Source organism: Delphinus delphis, chromosome 15 (assembly GCF_949987515.2).
Source record: "Delphinus delphis chromosome 15, mDelDel1.2, whole genome shotgun sequence".
In the NCBI taxonomy this organism is placed as follows: domain Eukaryota; kingdom Metazoa; phylum Chordata; class Mammalia; order Artiodactyla; family Delphinidae; genus Delphinus; species Delphinus delphis.
In genome coordinates this window covers 4,815,560-4,835,600 of record NC_082697.1, presented here as the reverse complement: position 1 = coordinate 4,835,600, position 20,041 = coordinate 4,815,560, and the positions used below count along the sequence as shown (strand labels likewise).

The window sequence follows — 20,041 nt, the reverse complement described above, 5'->3', positions numbered from 1 at the left end:
AGCTTTCAACATACTTTCTGCAGAGAAGTTAGTCATAAAAATAGCTTTCCACTGGAAAGCCGTTCATATTAGATTATAGAGGAATTTTAACACATAAACTGAAAATTTAAAGGTTAGATTATTTACCAAAGAGTCTCAACAAATCTCTACCAGCACATCTGATTCAGGAGGCAAATCCTACACATCACAACACCAACTGATTTGTCTTTTCCTTAATGGAAAGTGAAGCTCTGCACAGAATACAAGATTCCAGTTGGGTAATTCTACTTGCTGCTAGATCAACAGATTTTAACATGATAAGCTCAATTTCTAGGCAATAAAAATAAATTAAAAATTGCTTGCTACTGAAGCAAAACAATACCTCCGTCTATTTACTTTAGACAAGTACTAAATACAAGATAGATTGATTTTTTTTTTTTCTCATTATGTAGTCTCCAATGTATTAACGTCACTCTTTGCTGAAGTTGTCAAAATGCTATCCTGGGTTGCAATGTGAAATTCTCATACATGTGCCTTATTTTCTTTGGCACGGTATAGATTCCTTCCTTTCTTTTTAAAGAGTCAGCCCAGAGGAATTTGGGGGAGGGGAAAACATCCTGTATACCAGGAAATTCAATATATAGCTCCAGAAATTTTATCTTTTAAAAAAAAGAAAAGAAAGATAAGAAAAAGATCCAAGGGAAGAATGGAGACAGCTGGCGCGCCCTTTGCAGCTATAGCTCTGGGACCCCAAAGGGGCTGCTCTTTCCTTCCCTTATGCTTGCCTTTGAGAAGATACAAATAGAAACAAGAAAAATAACTTCAGCATACATGTATGCAGAATTTAATCAACTGGTTATAGAGCCTTGAGTTATTAACTAATGCAAAACCTGTTTAAATTCTAGAGTATCTTTCCCTTAGTCTAAATTTTAAAAGCACGAAATCTAAGTCCTGTGTACCTAGATTTGAAGAGTATCATAATTTAACCTCCCAAATCACTGGTATTTGTGGCCAACTATATAGAGTGGTCAGAACTATGATTTCCTATTTTTTGTTAAGATTCTAAAGCATCAGATATAAAGCCAATATCCATGCACCTCAGTGATCAATTCCCCCACCCCCAAGTTCTTAAACAAATGATAATATAGCCATGTAAGAATGAAAGTCTTTCTGCTTTACGCCTCCATCAAAGGCCAGTACCTATCTTTACGGAAACAGTTCCTGCAAGAAGAGGAGGGAGTGAGTGCTTGAGGAAAAGTTCCGAGTACAGTTTACAACAAAAGTACAATATTAGAAAGACTGCCATAAATCAGTCTTTAGTAGATTTCTTTAACTATCACATTTTTCAAAAGTAAACAAATTGGGCTATATTTGCAGCCCAAAGTGCAAAGCTCAAAGTGGAGCATAAATTTAAATGATGTATTTGTTCTGTTCACTGATAGGAAGCTGATCTTACATTAATATATTTTCTTCCTGTCAAGAGTTATTTACATATGTACAGTATTTCAGTTAAAAATAATACCATAAACTATATTTTATAGGAAAGCATGAGGGAAGCCAAATATACAAGTCTATCAAAGACTTAAAAGCTTCTAATAACGTACTTTATTTTGGGGGGGAGGGGTTGGCTGGGGGTTAAATAATATAGTCTGTAATAGAGAAAACAAACCGCTCCCAGGCAGTCTGATGCCATGGAGGTCCCCCCGCCGCCACCCTCAGTGAGCCACCTGGTTCTGCAGCCTTTTAACAGATTTCCTGATCAGGCAGGCAGGGGCACAGGAGCGCAGCACAGGCCGGGCCACCTGGGACTCCTGCCCATCCCAGCAGTAGTTCCCGTGAGTGCAGATGGGAAAGGGGTCATTTGAACACAACAACATCAGAGTTTCAGAAATCTGTCCTCCCTGGGCAGGTATGATACAATCAGTTCCCCTTCAAGGTATGGTGAGCAGCACATGCCACACATGAAATGACCAGATTGTGAGTGACCACAGACTGGTTAATTCTGGTTTTCTAGCATGGTAGTGTCTATACTATTCCGCCGCTTTGGTTCTAGGGTGGCAGAAAAGGAAACATCTTGGTTCCGGTCGGACTGCAAAGCTAAGACAGTCTCTTCAACGACTTCAAGATGAGGGTTACCGGCATTTCTAAAATACACTAAAGAGAAAAAGACATGAAATTGAATCACATGTGCCGTGAACTGTGTTCAAAAACATACTCTGGTTTGGTTTTTGTTTTTAAACCACATCTCAGGACAATAAACCATTTTTCATAGAGTAAGTCCTTTAAAATGATAAAATTGCTTGAATCAAAGAGTATTTCCTAAATTTTAAAGACAAACTTCTAAGAATAGGCATGCATATTTTTTCAGCTATAACTAAAAATCTTTTAATATTATCTTTTCCTCCCTCCAGTACAAAAGAATTAGCAACACAGAACACAGGCAGTGGGGAGCAGGTTGCTGGACAGATGGGGTGGAGGATGGGAGGGAAGTGGCAACAAAGGGCTACGCAGGGCAGGAGATGAGATGTTCTCCCGAATATGTGGTGTAGACGTGAACTATACAAGGGACACAGTCTTATATTAAGTCCTGTTCAGGTTTAAAATAACTGACTAGGTTGGGGTATAAACTTTTTCTGACTGACCACAAAATTAATACGATTAAAAACTGACCATAGATAATGCTTAAATTGACTACCTTTCATAATCTGTCTCTGTCATAACTTAAAGTTTATAAAAGTTTCCCTCATTTCTAGAAGACTATGTAATATTTTGCATTTCAGTATGTTTATTAAATAGAAAACTGAGCTATCTTAATTCTTAGTCATTTTATAAATAACATAACGTATGCAAAAAAATTAACTTATAAATTTATATAGTAGATCTGAAGTACGCTACCACACAATTTGCCACAACTCCCTGAAGAGGAGATTTGGCTGCTGCCTGATGAAGTTTAAAATCTGTAAGCTCAGAAAAATGGTCCGCGTACCCTTTCCCAACAGTGTCTGTTTTAGAGCTTTGGCTAGCAAAACCCTTACGTTTGGCACAGGATCTGATGCAAGGCTTACAAGGCTGGGGAGTAAGTGTTCAACAAACTGGTCCACAGGGATACACTCCTCGCTCACCACTGTCTGTGATGAAGAGAAAGCCAGAGCCGGAAAACAGACCTTTTTCAATAGTGATGAGCACGGTTTTTCTAGAAACATCCACTTCTGTAATTCCAAAGAAGTAATTTCAGGATCTTTTGGTCTGAGGAGTGTGTGTGTGTGTGTCTGAATTTTAAAATCTCAACCACCGAATTTGGTTAGAAACACAGTTAACACTTTTATAATTCATTACCAAGCACTGGGGTACAAGTGGTGTAATATTTGGTGGGGAAGTCAAAGGCTTTGGAGTCAGACAGGTCCAGGTTCAAAACCTAACCTGGTCACTTCTAGCTTCGTGGCCATGAGTAACTGGCTTCACCTTTCCGGGCCTCGGTTTCCTCACCTGTACCATGGAGTAGCAATGGGGATGGCAAACCATTTTTGCAAAGGCTAGCGTAGCGCCCGCCAACAAGGGTTGGGAACCTTCACGCCTGTTACTCACCAGAGCTCAGGCTTTGAGGACAGGGACCACGCCTATCACATGACAGCCAAATCCCAGACCCCAATTCAGTGCCCGGCCCTCTGTGAACAGCTAGCATTTACTGCTGCTGTACTTACAAAGAGTCGTACGTGGATTCTCCCATTTCATTCTCATAGCCGGCCATGGAAATCAGACTGAGCCTAGTTTTACAGGTGAGTCCAATGTTGTGGTGACACCCAAAGGCTCAAGACCCACAGGCAGCAGCAGGTGGAGATTCCAAGGAAGGAATGTGGATTCTAAATCCTGCAGCTCTTCCCACTACCGGGTAACAACAGCAGCTGATATGTAGTAAGTGCTCTCCGGGTTCCCAGCACCGTGCTTGGCTACTCGGATGCGTCAGCTCACTGAAGCCTCAGGGCCACACCAGGAGGCAGGCCCGTACCCCGGGAACTCCATCTTACAGAACACGGAAAGGCCGTGCAGAGAGGGTGCTTCGCCCAAGGCCACCCAGCAGGGAAGCAGTAGACCCAGGCTTCAAAGTAACAAAGTCGGCCCCCCAATCTCCAGGTTGCGACGCCTCCCTGCATTTGAACAGGGATCCATGTGCCCACCGGGAGGTTCTCCTGGCTGAGGACACTGTCCTTTTGTTTGTGGTATTGTAGGTTTTCTAAAGCTTTAATGAAGGCACACCAAAAAACTGATTTTTCTCGAACAAAATTAGTTGGTGCCTTTTCCTTCTGTTTCATCGCGGATCGTCTAAATCTCAGAAAAAGAATTTAAAAATAAAAGCAAAAATATCTCATTTACCCTTTCTCTACAAAATAGTGGGCAGCACTGACTTCTTCATGAAAGTCTGTGGTATCAGGCCTGCGCTTTGTGACTTTGGCACTGACCCTGCCCCCTACTGCCCTTCTGCAAGTAGATGGCCAAAGTACCCCTGTGATACCCCTGCGGGCCTACAGGGGGCCCTGGTGAGTTCCTCAGTAGGGAGGCCGGGTGGTTCCGGGGGAGGGAAAGGGGGCTGCTGCGGGGCCAGGGCTCAGGTAGAGCCCCATCACAGATTTACTGTATTACTGACAAAGCCGGGTGACAAGTACGTGCAGGTTCATTCTACTGTTCCCTCTACCTTTGTATATGATAGACCGTGTGCATGAGGAGAAGTTAAAACTGTTAAAATAACAGTTCAGCAGAAAGAAAATCATGGCTTTACACTTCCTGGGTGACCCTGAGCAAGTTACCTAACCTCTCTGGGCTCCAACTCCTTCAGCTAGAACAACTGGTCTAAAAGTACATGGGTGCACTGAGCTCAACACCTGGCAGACCTTACTGTTAGGAGCAGGTGTAGGACGAGATGCCCGGCACACGGAGGCGATCCAAAATGACAGCCGTCCTCCCCAGCCAGACATAAATCATGCCCTCACTTCCAAGATGCTAAGTAGAGAGGGCGATCTGAGGGGTTGACCTTCACCTGAAAGAGACGAAAGGTCCCCGAGCTGCCCCACTGCTGTGCCCCTCACCCCACCTTCCTCCCTCCCTACTGCGGCGGGCGCAGTGAGGAGCAGCCCTGCGCTGGACATGACGGGAGCACGGTCTGGGCCTGGCCCCCACCTCCCTGGATGGAAAGTGCCGGCGAGCAGGGGGTTGTTCCTCTTCCGTCCCCAGCATCTAGAGCAGGCCTGGCACACAGTAGGTGCTCAGTCACTATGCATAGGATGACTGCACAGAAGGGCTGGGTAACCCTGGGCAAGTCCCTTTTCCAAACTGGCTTGTCACAATCTCCTGTGAGATAAGGGGGTTCGGTCCGCTGCTCCCCAGGTTCCTGGCTAGTCCTCCGGGGCTGAGATTCTTTGCCTGGTGCTGTGTGTTGATATCACACGGCAAACATATGTCAGGGTAGATGCTCCCCCCAGGCCCTGCTAACCTGACAAATGAAAGCAAACGCTTGCCTTCCGACCCACTTAGAACAGTGCCGGAACCTTAGGATGAGTTCATTGATGAAATTTAACCCCAACGCACTTTCACTGTTGGAATAGAACTTCTGCAGAATTGCTACAACCTGTGAAAATATTAGAAGAGCGAATTTAGAATGCTGCCATCTACTTGGATTATGAATACGACTCTACACGGAAACTAGACATTTTGATGCACCCTTCCACCTTTAAGACGAATTTATAAGCACGCGAGAAAGTCATTTTTGTCACAGTGATCATTAGAATACAGAGGAAAAAAGATGTTTAAATATATGGTGATACACACACACTCACACCCATAAAACCCTTCATAAAATGAAATGTAAAAAGGGACTGGCATTAGAAAAATACATTATTCTTAAGATTCCAAAGTTTAGAAAATGTCCCCTTGCATAACAACTAAATCATTACCTTTCAGAACATGTCATTTTTATAAAATTTTAGCACCATCAGAGTACCTTAGTAAATATTTTCAAATGAGAATTTTTTTCCTCAGTATTCAGCTGGTACAAGCCCACATAAAACAGGTTCGGCTTTTCTTTGCTGGAGTTTTTGCTCACTAACTACTTTTCTACAAAACCATGCTGGAGAGTCAACCCAATCTGTGTTGAAAAGAAACACTCAGCCACTGTTTAAAGAGTTTCATACATAAGGCGATTTATCCACAATTTTCATCACTCAAGTATACTGCTTAACAAAAGAGCTATCTTACATACTGATAAAACTATAATACAGTTCCTAATTTCAAAACTTAAAAGCTGCTTTCATGGGTAAATGGACAAATTAAGCCCAGAAAAAATAAAAAAGTTAAAATGGAAGAAACATAAATATTCCTTTTTCTAAAAATCATTAACAGAAAAGGTCATGATTCCTTACTAGCTTGAAGGAGATCCACCGAACTTCAGAAACTTTATCTGCACACAACTTTAAGGCAATATGCACGAAATAATCATAAACAGCATTGGGATTATAGAGTTCCAAAATCACTATCAGCTGTCTGAAATTTAAAAAAAAAAAGAAAGAAAGAAATTGTTTGGGGGGTGAAAAACACATTATCAACCTCTCTTTATTCTCGTTTCATTTTATAGATAAAAATAGCCAGGCTGGGAGATCAACGGAAGCAGAAAGCTGAGTGAAAATGGCCACGCAAAGAAAATTGGGGGAAAAAATCTTAACTCTTCATCTCTCTCTCACACACAAATCAAACAGAAAGGAAATAAATTAAACTTTGTAAAACACAGGCTGAGAAATTTATGAATAGGGATTCAATATTTCAACTTTAGGTTATCAGTTCGAAAGCACATAAAACTTTAAAAATCAGATAACATAAAAATAGCCAGGACGCCGAAGTTCCCAAAGATCGCCAGATCAAGGGAAAACACATGAGATTTCACTGTCTCCACTGTGCTCCTGACGCTGCAAATTAAATTTTCTGCTTTTGCTGGCCGGCTCACGCACTGTTCTCGTACGAGCCTTGTTCAATCCAACAAGTTCCACCTGGAGAGAACGGGAACACGAGCTCTTTACTCCCAGGGAAAAATTCATAAGATGGCTGGTGGGAAAAACCTACTACCAAAGCTTTCACTGTTTTCTAAACGGCGAAGGGGAGAAGGGTATGAAAATAAATGGCATTATTTCCACACTGGCAAAAGAAAGGAAATGAAAAAGAGATTGGAAGGAAGCTAGAACCAAAAGCCAGGGGTGCCGGTGAATACGTTCATATCAAAAAGCACTGTTTTCAGAAAAGTGATACCAATATCGTGGGCATGGAAGCACAGAATTCGTATCAGTGGCTTTGCCTTCAATAACCATGGCAGAGATGTTAGTTAGATAGCCCGCGCTCGGAGACAACGCCGTCGGGCGAAGCGAGCCGAGCCGAGCCAAGCCGGCCCGACCCGGCCCGGCCCGGCCCCGGCAAGCAGGTCATCGCAGCCGGCACCGGCTCCGGCTCCGGCTCCGGCTCCACACCGTCCCCGTCGCTGGTCCCGGGTCCCGGGAAGCTGGTCAGCCGGTCCCCAGGCCCGAATCCATCCCCGGCCTCCGGCCCCAACCCCGTCCCGGGGTCCCCAGTGCCCGGTTCCATTCCCATCCCCGGCCCCGACCCCATCTCCATCCCCATCCCCATCCCCATTCCCGGGAAGCAGATCCGCCCGGCCCGAGACGGACCTCGCCGAGTTCCTGCACTCAGCCGCTAGAGGGCGCGATGCCTTCATGGAAAAAAACGTGGGCCTGTTTTTCCTCGGTTCTCTGAGAACACACGCCGGGAACATGGCATAATGACTGAAACCTCAATCTCTCAAATTAAGCATAATGATTAAGGATCACAGCAAAGAGAAAATCTTTCAGTTTGCCCCTGGCATAGGCCAAATCATATCCTGAAGAGCCGCAAAAGCCTGATGGATTTCTACAGGGAAGACAATTATTTGAGAGATTTCCAGTTGAGGGCAAGAAAAATGAAAACTAGAGATACTGAAATAAATCTCGACAAGGTGAAAACTAAAACCCAAACAACAACACCACAAACAAATCCACTCAATACTGCGGAAAGCACATTATACACCTCGGGACGGAGAATTATTTAAAGTGACACTTTCACTCTTTTAGAATCACTAAAACCTTGAACATTCCTCCTGCTGGCACAAAATGGGGAATTAAATAACTCCTTCACACACAAAATGATGTACAGATCTGAGCCACCTTGGGGGACGTTTTTATTAAATAATCGCTTCATCTGGGTTAGACCTTTTCATATCTCTCACTGTAACATAATTTTCCTTAGTGGCTGAAGTGTATAAACTGCGCTGTGCCCTTACACAGAGGGCTACACTCAGAATGTTCAAGAAAGCTTTGGCAAAAACTGCTCCGATAAATAGGAAAATATTGAAGAGCGGGTGATTCATCTTTCATTTGGTTCAAATAAATTGGCTTACAGAACAGCACAACACTCTAATTCCAAAGTGACTCTCGCCCTGCCTGCCTCTGAAAATGAATGTCTCCCCAGAGACTGTGGTATTTGTAACTTAGAGCTTTGGAATTCATTTTATCCCTTAATAAAAACATAATCTCTTTATCCAAAAGAACACTCCTACTGCTACTTTAGAAATCAATTATAAGGTAGGGAAATTAAGAATTATTCCATCTAGCTTGCCTTCTCATAACCCCAAACAGGCTTTACTTACTCTGTCAGTCCATATCGAAACCTCCAATTCCTGCTGTTATCGGTCACTACAAATTCTTGAAGCTGATAAAGATATTCTCTCCTCTTGTCTTCATGAAGCAACTATTTTTTAAGAATGTATATATAAATAAAAATATATAATCCTTCAAAATGTCCCCAAATAGACTGTTTTATTATACTTCAGATTATACATTTGTCACCAGCCAGAACCGTGCATTTCCCTGATGCCTTGTACTCCATTACCCAGTGTGGCTGTGAATTAGCTTTGCTGTTAACAGACGTCCAACGCATCCCTGACTGCTTCCAATTTTTCTCCCCTGGTTCGTATATGTGCTTGTGTGTTTCTACACGCCCCCTACTCATCCTTCTTTCACAATTTCCTGCCTGAAAAAAAACCAAGCATGTGTGTGCTTGGAAGATAATGCCCCGCTGCTTCCCAGGGAGGTGGCACTGCTCGTGTGCTCCTGCACCAGACAGGAAAATCTCCGGCGATGCGGCACGCGCCAGACTCCGTCAAGGGCAGCTCCTGGTCATGTGGACGCAAGTAATTAGTTTCTCTAGGTCATTTTTAAACTCTTAGTTTTACGCTCATCGTTCCTCTGGGGCGGGGGCGGGCGGGGGGAAGGCAAGAAGGGAAGCAGCAACATCTTGCAAGAAAGAGCCCTTCGTGCAGAATTGAGATTGGATTTCAGCTGGCTCTTCCCTTAGGTGACCCCGGGCAAGTCACACGCCACCCGGGAGCCCGGTTCCTTCTTTCTCAAGAGTGTGCTGGGCCATCTGTCTACCATCCTCCATACAATTAGAACTCTAAGGGACGGGAAGATTAGGAGGAAAGATAAAAATATTTACCCGTCACCGAAAGAATGCCCACTTTAAGATTTTGGATGCCATGCTTCAACTGAAGAGACCCAGACAGCTGTCTCTGGTTTTTATTCCACTGATACTTTACATATCCAGGGTTTTAAAAAATTGTATTGGGACTTCCCTGGTGGTCCAGTGGTTAAGAGTCCACCTTCAGGCGCAGGGGATGCGGATTCGATCCCTGGTCGGGGAACTAAGATCCCACACGCGCAGGGCAACTAAGCCCTCACCCGCAACTACTGAGCCCGCGCACTCTGGAGCCCACGTGCCACAACTAGAGAAGCCGGGCACTGCAACAAAGAGCCCACACGCCGCAAAGAAAGATCCCGTGTGCTGCAACTATGACCCGACACAGCCAAATAAATATATAAAAATTGTATTGAAGAGGGGAGATTTGTTTTTTGTTTTAATCCTTCTTCCTACCTTTAGAAAGTCATACAGGTGTTTCAGAACTCCTATGCGTACTTCATCCAGGTCCTTTAAAAATCCACTGAAGATGGGCAGCGGGTAGGCAGCCGTGCACTGATCCCCAAGGATCACAGCCAGCTCGTGGATGGAGAAGGCTAAGGTCTGACGGACCTTCCACTGGGGGTGCGCAGAGACATACGGACCACAAAAGGCAAGCATGACTCAGTGTTATCGAGAGCAGAGACATACGGACCACAAAGGCAAGCATGATTCAGTGTCATCGAGAGCATAAGTGGCATTTGTGGGGCCAAACTGATACTGCCAGGGGTTGACCACTTAAAGCTTCATTTGATCAGAGACCAGTAAACAAGCCAATGGCGGCCACATAAAATACAGGTCAGCGAGCAGCCCTGCCGCAGCTTCCCGCTCTCCCTAATTAGATGACCCACCCTATTCTGTGCCTGCCCCTGAAAAGGCCCCTTTCACCTGTGCGTCGGAAGCCAGCGTCTCGTACGTATCTCTCAGGCAGTGTCAATTCTGCCTGCCCAGTGTCAGCGCCACCCCCAGGAGGCTGCAGGCACAGTGTTTGGCGATGTCGGTATCGACGGTCTGGGTTCGAGCTGGGTCAATCATGGACACGTACTGATCTAGCAGGGGCTGAGGTATTATATCCTGAGAAACAGGAGAGGAAGGGAACCATCATGCTTGCAGTAGAGAAGGAGAACACTCATGAAAGACGAGGACATTGGAACCTGGAGGTGAAAACAGCAAAGCGGGGGTATAAGAGGAACAAGAGGCCTTCCCAAAGCTCGGGGCTCTGGATTGCACGAGCTTCTTGCTCAGCATGTAGTGAGTCAGCTTGGTCTTAAGTTAAAGCAGTGGCCACGCTCATCTTTTCTAAATTGGTCCAACACTGGATATCACAGAGCACAGTCTAGAATATCAACGTTTGGCTGGTCTGGTACACGCAGCTCTGGAGAATGCAAACTAGCTCCTCTTTTCTTATTAACTGCCCCCAGCACCTATGGCCAGAGCCACTGCACTCTGCTCACTACTACCTTTTTCCAACTGATGGGATACTGCCTTCATAAGACATCACCCACTTACCTTTTTCTCTGCAAGGACGAGGGGGTACAATAATTAAAAACCCTTAAGAGAACTGCCACAGCACTAGAAGCTAATCCACAAGACAGAACAAAACCAAACACAGTTCAACAAAGGAAGCTGTCGAAAACTTTTCAGACAAAGAAAGGAGCTAAATGGCTTGTGTAAACAGACACTACATATTAACATACACATGCCAAATTCTCTTCTCACCTTTGATCTGCTTTATTAAAATACCTTCGAGACTGTTCAGACGACTTTAAACAACACTTGAGAATTTACTTTTTTTCAGTTAGAGAGGAAATATCAGCAACACAGATTATGAACTAAGATATGTCATTAATCCTGATGCAAGAAAAACGTTTGGTTCCAACAGCCGTTCTTAAACTTAACTTCCAGAAAATGCAGTTCTGAGTTGCTTTTCTTTTCAAGGAACGAACCTGCGATTTAGATTTATCCTCTTCAAGTGGGCTGCAGCCATGCCTCTGGTCAGTCTCCAAATGGCCACTGGTTCCACTGCCAGGTTCACCTGGACCCTGCAGAGTTGATCGGGCACATTACCAACGTGGTCCAAAGGAGGAAGCTGTCCTACCACTCCCCCTTCAAAGAATCCTCTTTCAAGGCCAAAAGTGACTTCTGCAGACCAAGACCAGAGCTCCCCTGAAGACACTGGTGTCCCTCCAGATGTGAAAAAATACATTTGCACAGTTGTATATGATACCATATAGGTCAGTCATTTCAAGTGCATTTTAATTTCAAGACTGCTGGAGGCCCTTACAAAAGACAGGCTCTTGTTGGTGAGTACCAACAACTCGAGTCTGTATTTACCCTTCTTTAGGTCCCAGGGTCCCCAGTGTGGTTAGCTGATGCCCTTAGGTAACGGTCGCATGTTTAAAGCAGAGGCCACTCCGGAAGGCAGGGCAAGGTCTGCAAGAAATGGTGAAGAGCACCTCCAGCATTTCTCAGGGATGAGACAGTACAGTGCTCTGGACTCCAGACAGAGGATGGAGAGGCGGGGGGCTGGGGGGACCCATTTAATCTGAGTGAAAAGATGTGGCTGATGAAAGGGTATTTAGAAAACTGTTCTCAATTTTCACATGTACAAATACCTCTAATGTTTGCTGATGAACCTTTACATTAGGTTAACAATTAAAATGAGCTGGACCATCCAGCGGTGACATATTGGTCTCTGGTCATTGATTAACATTAACTGAGATGGACCTGACCTTCTCCTTCAACCATAACACGGATTTTCCTACTTGCACTTGAAATGTCATACTGTCTACCAGCTTAATGGATTCTGACAAATCAGCTCGATATATGATCCAGGAAGTCGATTAATACACCGATAGATGCTTCGCTTGCTCTGAGGCACGCTACCAGAACCTTCAATTCCCAAGGTTTGCACTGAAATGTACTGCTTATTTTAACAGAGGACATGATAAAACAGAAATATTTTGGTATGATAACCTAGGACCCCAGTTTTTCCAAGTTAATAAATTCATATAGATTAATAAATAATACAGCGTTATTCTCCTTCTAGGAATTAACTTTATTCCAAAGTCTTCAGTGCCGTAGTTACATACAGCACTTATTCCAGGAGCCAAGGTTTACTTAAGGTTTAAGTAAACCACCCAAGTCAAGGCAACCCCAGAGGGAATTGGGAGGTCATTTCCCCAGAAAACTACCTGGCAGTCAAAAGAGACAAGTGGGAAGAAACAGGCCCCTCCTTCCCCTGGGCATCTCGGGACCAAGCTGGTGAGTGAAGATGGCGGAGTGGGAGCTGGACCAAGGTCAACGCAAGGGCCAAGGGCGAGCAGCCTCCCAGCCTCACCTCCTCTTCTGTCCTCATGGCTTAAGCTCTGAGTTTTTTTGTTCTTTTTCCTTCTTTTGCAACTAGAGGCATCCTGCCCGATCCCTTAGGAACCTAAGAGTCAAATTCAAGAGCCCTGACATCCATCGCCATAAACCAAAAGCCCAATTATACAGGCCCCTTTAAGATCCTTCGCTCAAGACAGCCAACCTGGAGGAATCTGTTCTCTCTTTTCCTTTTTCACTTCTGCATATGACAAAGAAGCCCGAATCCCATCACATCTCCCACCAAGGTAAACGTGACCACGCCTTTCCACTCAACACAGGTGGTTTTTATACTCCAGGTAACAAAGGTAACAACGTGAGCTTTCTTGCCTATTTTTTGAAGCAAATCAGCAAAACAGGATATCATCTCATTCCCTACTAATCAAAGGCAACCTTAATAACCCCTGAACATTTTATATTCAGGCTTTTTTAATTCGTCGTTTGTTTAGCTTCACTGGAGTAGACCAAGGGGGTAAAAGGAGGTGATAAGTTCGTTTAATCATGGACGTCAAAATATAAACCGTGTGAATGGAGAAACAATTGGTATTCTGACCCTGGAGACCACAAGTTTAAAGAGATTCTCCATCGTGGCACATGAAAATGAGAGGGTGCCCACACATCATGACTTTATGATCACAGACCCCTTGCTAATTTTAATTTGCTAGTCTCACCACTACCTGTGAAGGACCCCAACTCAAAGGGGTCCATGTGCGAGTTTAGTAGGAATTAAGAAGGCATCAGAGCCTCCTACCACGAGCGAGCTGGAAAGCTAGAGAAACTCAAGGTGAGAAATAAGTGCCAGGCTTCCTTTTCGCCCCAAACACGGAGTCCCAGCCTCACGGGGGCTGGTTCCAGACTAGAGGAGAAACAGTAGTGAGCTACTTGTCTTCTCAAAATCGCCCCTCCAAGGGCTTCCCTGGTGGCGCAGTGGTTGAGAGTCCGCCTGCGGACGTAGGGGACACAGGTTCGTGCCCCGGTCTGGGAAGATCCCACATGCCGCGGAGCAGCTGGGCCTGTGAGCCATGGCCGCTGAGCCTGCGCGTCCAGAGCCTGTGCTCCGCAACGGGAGAGGCCACAACAGTGAGAGGCCCGCGTACCGGGGGGGGGAAAAAAAAAAATCTCCCCTCCAAGAAACGGCATCCAGCATCACTCCTGAGCAAGCATGGGTTAAAGGAGGCCCACGGGACGGGCTGGAGGTAACGCACAATCTCAAAGGTCACTGTCAACTTTACATTCTAGGAGTTGCGTGAATTCACCTCCCCTTGCTACTGAAAGATATAGGCGTCGGTTTAGCAGTGAAATAGAGCATTTAGACGGTTAATCCCCCCAAAGAACCAGGTTGTCTTTGGAGAAGAGGGAAGGTGCTTTTGGTCTCCCCACGTTTGTTTTTTTCTTTTTTTTTTTTTGCGGTACCCGGGCCCCTCACTGTTGTGGCCTCTCCCGTTGCAGAGCACAGGCTCAGGACGCGCAGGCCCAGCGGCCATGGCTCACGGGCCCAGCCGCTCCGCGGCATGTGGGATCTTCCCGGACCGGGGCACGAACCCGTGTCCCCTGCATTGGCAGGCGGACCCTCAACCACTGCGCCAGCAGGGAAGCCCCCCCACGTTTGTTTTGTGGAGGAGAGTCGGGGTTATCAATCACCTGATTGATTCGTTGTCCAGTTATCCAAAACATGACCTTAAGAATAAAATTAAATGTGCCATTTATCAATTCTGCCAGGATATATTAATAAAAGAAAACGCAGCTGCGTGATTTCTGTCACATCCTCGCTGGCTGAGGGAGAGGGCAAAGACTCACTGTGCTTTGTAACGTCCTGGCCGCGGCGAGCTCACTCTGCGGGGGTGAAGCCGCCGGGGCCGGCTGACTGCCAGAGGCTGGGCTGGGATCTGAACTGGACGCCTCCTTGAGCCCTCCGTCGGCGGGCGCGCTCGGGCTCATTCACAGAGTCTAGCTGTGCGGCAACCAGTGCAGCTGACAACACCTGAACTGGAGCTGCAGGAAGAGAAGTTCCAGGAATTTGAATAACTTTATTTGGTTTGCAGGGATTGACTCACAACGTGGACGCACCGCACAAGCCCTCCCCTTCCGGAAGTCGGGCGCCCGGCGCGAGCTCTCACCGAGGTGCTGATGTTTACGGCCATTACCTTTATTCCAACTAACTGCCAGCCACACACAGAGTGTCCGACCTGAACTCGAAAAGCCTCAGTTAGGAAAATCAGAGTCCAATCCCATCACCTTCCACAGAAAGACAACGCGATGCTCCTGAACGCTGCTGTCTGGGAGGCCCAGCAACATGGGGGGGGGGGGTCCCATCCCCCATTTATAAACCAGGGCGGCCATTGCTCTGCCACACGCACGCGCGTGCAGGGATCAATCCATCCCCGTCCACACCGACGAGTAAAGACCGCGTTCACCCAGCCCCGAGCGCTACTCGTTCTTTCTGTCCACAGCACGGCTATTCGAGACTCTCCTAACAGTGAAGATGACATAGTTCACATGCCTTTCTGTAAAAAAACAAACTGATGTTTCCATGTCTCCAGCCTCCAAACACACACACACACACACACACACACAGTACTGCCTGCATCCTGTTTCCTACTAGTTCAATTCAACAAGAGTCCTTAAAATGTTTAGAGCCTACAAGGGCTCCCCACTGGGCCCAGGGCAAGGTGCCACCTCCTTAGCGCACCCGAGGCCCTTTCCAGGGGTCTGAGTGACATTTTCAGCCATGGCCAGTTCACAATTACCCAACGGGTAGTTTATTTCTCAGTCTTCTGGGGTCCCAGATCCCTCTGAGTGCTGATGAAAGCCGCAGGTCCTTCCTTACAAAGAAGTTAAGTCTGCATATGCACACGATTTCAGGAAACTGGAAGGAACCTCTGAAACTCAACCCTCGACTTCTCGAGACGATGGAGTCCTGGCCGTCGCCTAAAGCCTAAAGCCCACGTCAAATGTCAGCTGCTCTGCAAGGTCTTCTCCCAGATGCTTTCTCCGCCCGCAGGCCGGACCGGCTTCCTGCCCTGCGCGCCCACCCCTGCCCCAGCCCGTGCCACTGCCTATGCCGGGTGGTTGTTTCCATGATCCCCTCAACCAGCCCTATGGGCTTCACGTGTCGGGCGTTACTGCCCCAGCACCCAGCCCGGGTCCGAGCACTGAAGAAGGCAGCTTTAGAAATGTGTTTTCCAAAAACAGACCTTTGTCTATAACAATTAGAAGCGATATGTTACGTGTGCTCATTCCTTCAGCAAACACTGACTTAATTTCCTTTATAAATTTAAAGACAAAGAATAATCACAGGGCTGACTGGATTTTCACATTTCCTTTCCCGAAAGCTTCACAAATCTTTGCCCGGCAACGGCAGCAAGTGTTGTTTTTTTCCAATTTCCCCAACTCAAGGAAGAATACAAATACCGCCCCGTTTAGAGAAAGAAGAGGCATGGTGATGGATCTGGACTGCAAGGCCTGGCTCCCAGATCAGACGCTCTGTGGGAACACTGGTCACAAAATGAAAAATACCCCAAAGAAGAAGTTGTGCTCCTCCCGGCTGTACAAAGGGAAAGACCTTAAGCTTCAGGTGAGTTAACAGGCTCCAAAAGGAGCACCCTCCTTGGCTGTTCGTAGCTAGAAAGGGCTTTGTCACACGGCGAGAGACAGAACCGTGTCCAAGGAGCTAATAAAACTTCCACCGCTCCAGACACGCCCGAGAATTAGCCGCTTCTATCTGAGAACCGGGTCACACGGCTGAAAAGCAAGGAGGCAAAACCCTCGCAGAGACCTGCAACAGCAGGATCCCCGGCGTGAGGGCTGTGCGGAGACTGGGCCAGGCGCCCCCGTGGTGGGTGCGCAGGGTCGATCGAGGGAAGTACGCACACGTGGACAGCCACACGGGCCCGGCTGACACACAATCCAGAAAGATCCCGTTTTCTCTTTCATTACCGTGGACAACAGCTACCTTGCACACCTGGATCGTTCATCACATGCTCCTGCAAACCATCCAGGACTCTCTGAATCTCGCTCCTAGCCACACAGCTCCTATGCACGGCCTCGGGTGTGCCGCCACCTTCCTCCTGCGGGCCAGCCTCACTCAGGAGCAGCTCTAAGTCCTTGCTTATGTCAGGGAGAGGAGTTCGCCAATAAAGGAAGTTATTGAAAACGTCCTCAGGATGCCCCGGGCGGGCCCAGGAGTCTGGTCCAGGATGGCTGTTGACGGGGAGGTCGTTAATACTGGGGAGCTTCGTGGCCTCGGGGGAAAGCCTGGTCACCTCGGCTCCAGCCAAGACAGAGTCTTCCGTTGGCTTCTCCGTCAGGCCATTGGAGGAGCTACTGACGCACGGAAAATTGCTGGTGTCCGTGGATGTGTCTTCCATGGGTAGAGCTGGCTCTGTCTGGCCCGGCTTTGTTGAACTAGTTTAAATTGAGGGAAGCAAATTTTTAGCACCGTGCAATAGACTGGAAGTAAAATGGGGAAACATCAGACCCCCATCCTTGCGAAGCTGGTCCTCCTCTCTACCTGGCTACCCAACCTCCCGTGACTTCCCGTGCCAGAAGTTAATAACCTCACGGAGGATAAGAGGTCCAATCGGTACCCTCTGCCCCACGGGGAGTATTAAAGCACTGAAAACGCCACAGGAAGGTTCACCCAATCCCTCCATTACATTCAAGTGGTGCACCAGCCCTGGCTTCCGCGGGCACCCTTCCGTGGCGAGACTTCACGCACTTACTGCTCATCAGTACCTCCAGGGGGCAGGCATTAGAAAATAAAAGGCGCTAGAGCTGCTAAGAACTGGCTATTGGTGAACCACCTGGAAAGTCCTGATGAGGAAGATGTGGCACAGAGGCCTGACCTTCAGCAAGAACTCAATGCATTTTGGTGGAGAAAGATGGAGAGAAGGATGCACCCATCTTACGAAGCATCTGTGCCATCCGAGATGTGAATCACCTCCTCTCACACGGCTGAGGAGGAATATTCGCAATGGAGAGATGCTTGTAAACTACCTCGCGTGGCCTGCTTAGTACGTACCCATCGTCTTCCGAGGAAACAGGAAAAAACCCGAGATCGAGCACTAGGACTTACTAGAAGAACAGTGTGGGCCTACTAACGGTGAGCCAGGAGTGTCACCTTCATGTGCACGATAAATCCTACGGCACAAAATTCTATTGGGGAGACTTCACATTTTCCCTGTGTAAATTATCCAAAGAACTTCATTAATCAAAAAGTAAGAGAAAATTTTCTTTATTGGTTATTTAATCACGACTCTGAGTGAATATTTTATCTAAATTTAGGAGACACAGTAGCTTCATTATTTATAACCCACTAGTCATGTTTCAAAATCATTATTGCAATTACTTTTTGCTTCTTTACATAATTAAAGCTCTAATATTCCACCGTGCCCAGAAGGTCACTGTTACTAAAGCTCCAGACAAGGTAATTGCTAGAATTTTAGGTGGATGCTTGAGGTGACGCCGGGATCCTGATAATTACTCCAGCTGAAACTCACCAGGCTGAGGACATGTTCCCATGGCTGCCTGCACCCGGTGACCCGGAGGTGAAACCCGAGTCCAAATCCGGAGCCGGTGGTCAGATGCTCAGGGTGCCATCCTCTCGAATATAAAGGCCAGCCCTGGAGGGGTTGGCAAAGGTGAAGATGATGGGGCCCAGGGACTGGAAGGCAGCCTGGCGCACCCGAAACCAGAGAAGAAGGGTGCGGTGCACGCGGTGTCGGCCAGGTCTGATCCCAGGCTGAACAGACGGCTGATCGCCAGCGAATCCACTGTCTGCCACGTTACGTGTAAGCAGATGCACTGCTTCCTAAGGCCGTCCCTAGGTTCCAAGTAAACTATCTTCCAACAGAAAATCAGGAAAAATTGAGTGCCATCATGTAGTCTGTATGCTTCCCGAATATTAATTCCACATCAAATAATCCCAGACTTCGTACAGCATCTGAACAGCCCTTATTCATCATTGCGGGCGTGTTTATGATCACAACAGAAAAGGCAACGATCCAGTTACAGCTTCCTCCTTCTCCTTCCTCGTTTCTGTGATGTTCGTTTGCTATGAACGCTGCGGTGTGTGCCACTTTCCTACTACACACCAGGCTTCTGAGACTTTAGGTGCCCTAATAATCCTCACAAAGTCTAAATACGCCAAATCCGTTACCGAAAAGACACAGTAACAGTGCCCAGTGCAAAGCCACACCGAGGCCCGCGAGTGGCCGCACTCACCCACCGACAGGGGTCGCTGATCAGCGTGATAAAGGGCGCCGAGAGCCTGGCCCCGCGGCCCTCGGGGGACGTGCTGTGGGACACACCACGACGCACTCCGCACAGGCTTTCCTCATCCCCCACGCAGTGTCTGAGCAGAGCTCAAAAAACTTCGGGAGCTACCAAAGCAAACAAAACCATGTCACCCGAAGGAAGGGCAGACCTGTTTCAATGATGTAGTTAAGGCAGAGCCTTAAGTTAATGACACAAAAGGGAACTAGCTACGAGTCCAAAAGGAATCATCTGAAACAAACAGAAATAACTTCCTTTACCTCTTAATCCTAGTAAATGACTGCATTAAATTCAACAAGATAATACAGAAAACCGCCCCAAAGGCTGAATGACTGATATGCACCTGTGAACTGTAGAGAATTGTGAATGACTCTGAAATTGTGGTTTCCCCAACTAGCGGCCCCACCCAGGTCCCACGGTCTTTGGCTGGGGTACTTTAGTGAAAGAAGGCATACTGTTAAAACCTCACAGTACCGCCAATAGTTCCAGTCCACGAAACACAAACTGTGTGCGGTGGAATGCAACGGATTGTCATCACGCTGGATAAACACAGTTGTGAGTCCATTTACAAGTTCACGTCGGTCCTCCTCGGTGTGACCGTAAACGTGCGGCGCTTCGGTTAAGCTAGCTGCATTCCAGCCATACAGGTAGCACGCCCTCTCATGTAAAAGCAGCAAGTGCTTACTCAGCACAGTTCTCTGGGGGCCTGGTCCTGGGTGGGCAGTGGAGAAGCAAAGGTGAACGTGATGGAATAAAGTCCCCGTCAGCAACGCTGCAATGAGGCGTGGTGGGGGACACGCAAGCACTCTGAACAGAACGTCATGGAATGCTGAAAAGGGAGACCCAG

General features: G+C 47.0%; 1 protein-coding gene across 1 annotated transcript in view; it reads right to left on the bottom strand.

The window, feature by feature from the left end:
• Positions 1-1,577: 1,577 nt before the first annotated feature.
• The window catches only part of LOC132438982 (serine/threonine-protein phosphatase 4 regulatory subunit 1-like), a 47,390-nt gene continuing 28,926 nt past the window's right edge, over positions 1,578-20,041 (bottom strand). Inside the window, 10 exon segments of the mRNA XM_069541452.1 lie at positions 1,578-2,133; positions 2,966-3,107; positions 5,465-5,599; positions 6,390-6,510; positions 8,693-8,793; positions 9,976-10,137; positions 10,447-10,632; positions 11,505-11,600; positions 14,719-14,854; positions 19,148-19,216. Coding sequence (XP_069397553.1) covers positions 1,976-2,133; positions 2,966-3,107; positions 5,465-5,599; positions 6,390-6,510; positions 8,693-8,793; positions 9,976-10,137; positions 10,447-10,632; positions 11,505-11,600; positions 14,719-14,854; positions 19,148-19,216 — 1,306 coding nt within the window. The 3' untranslated portion in view covers positions 1,578-1,975.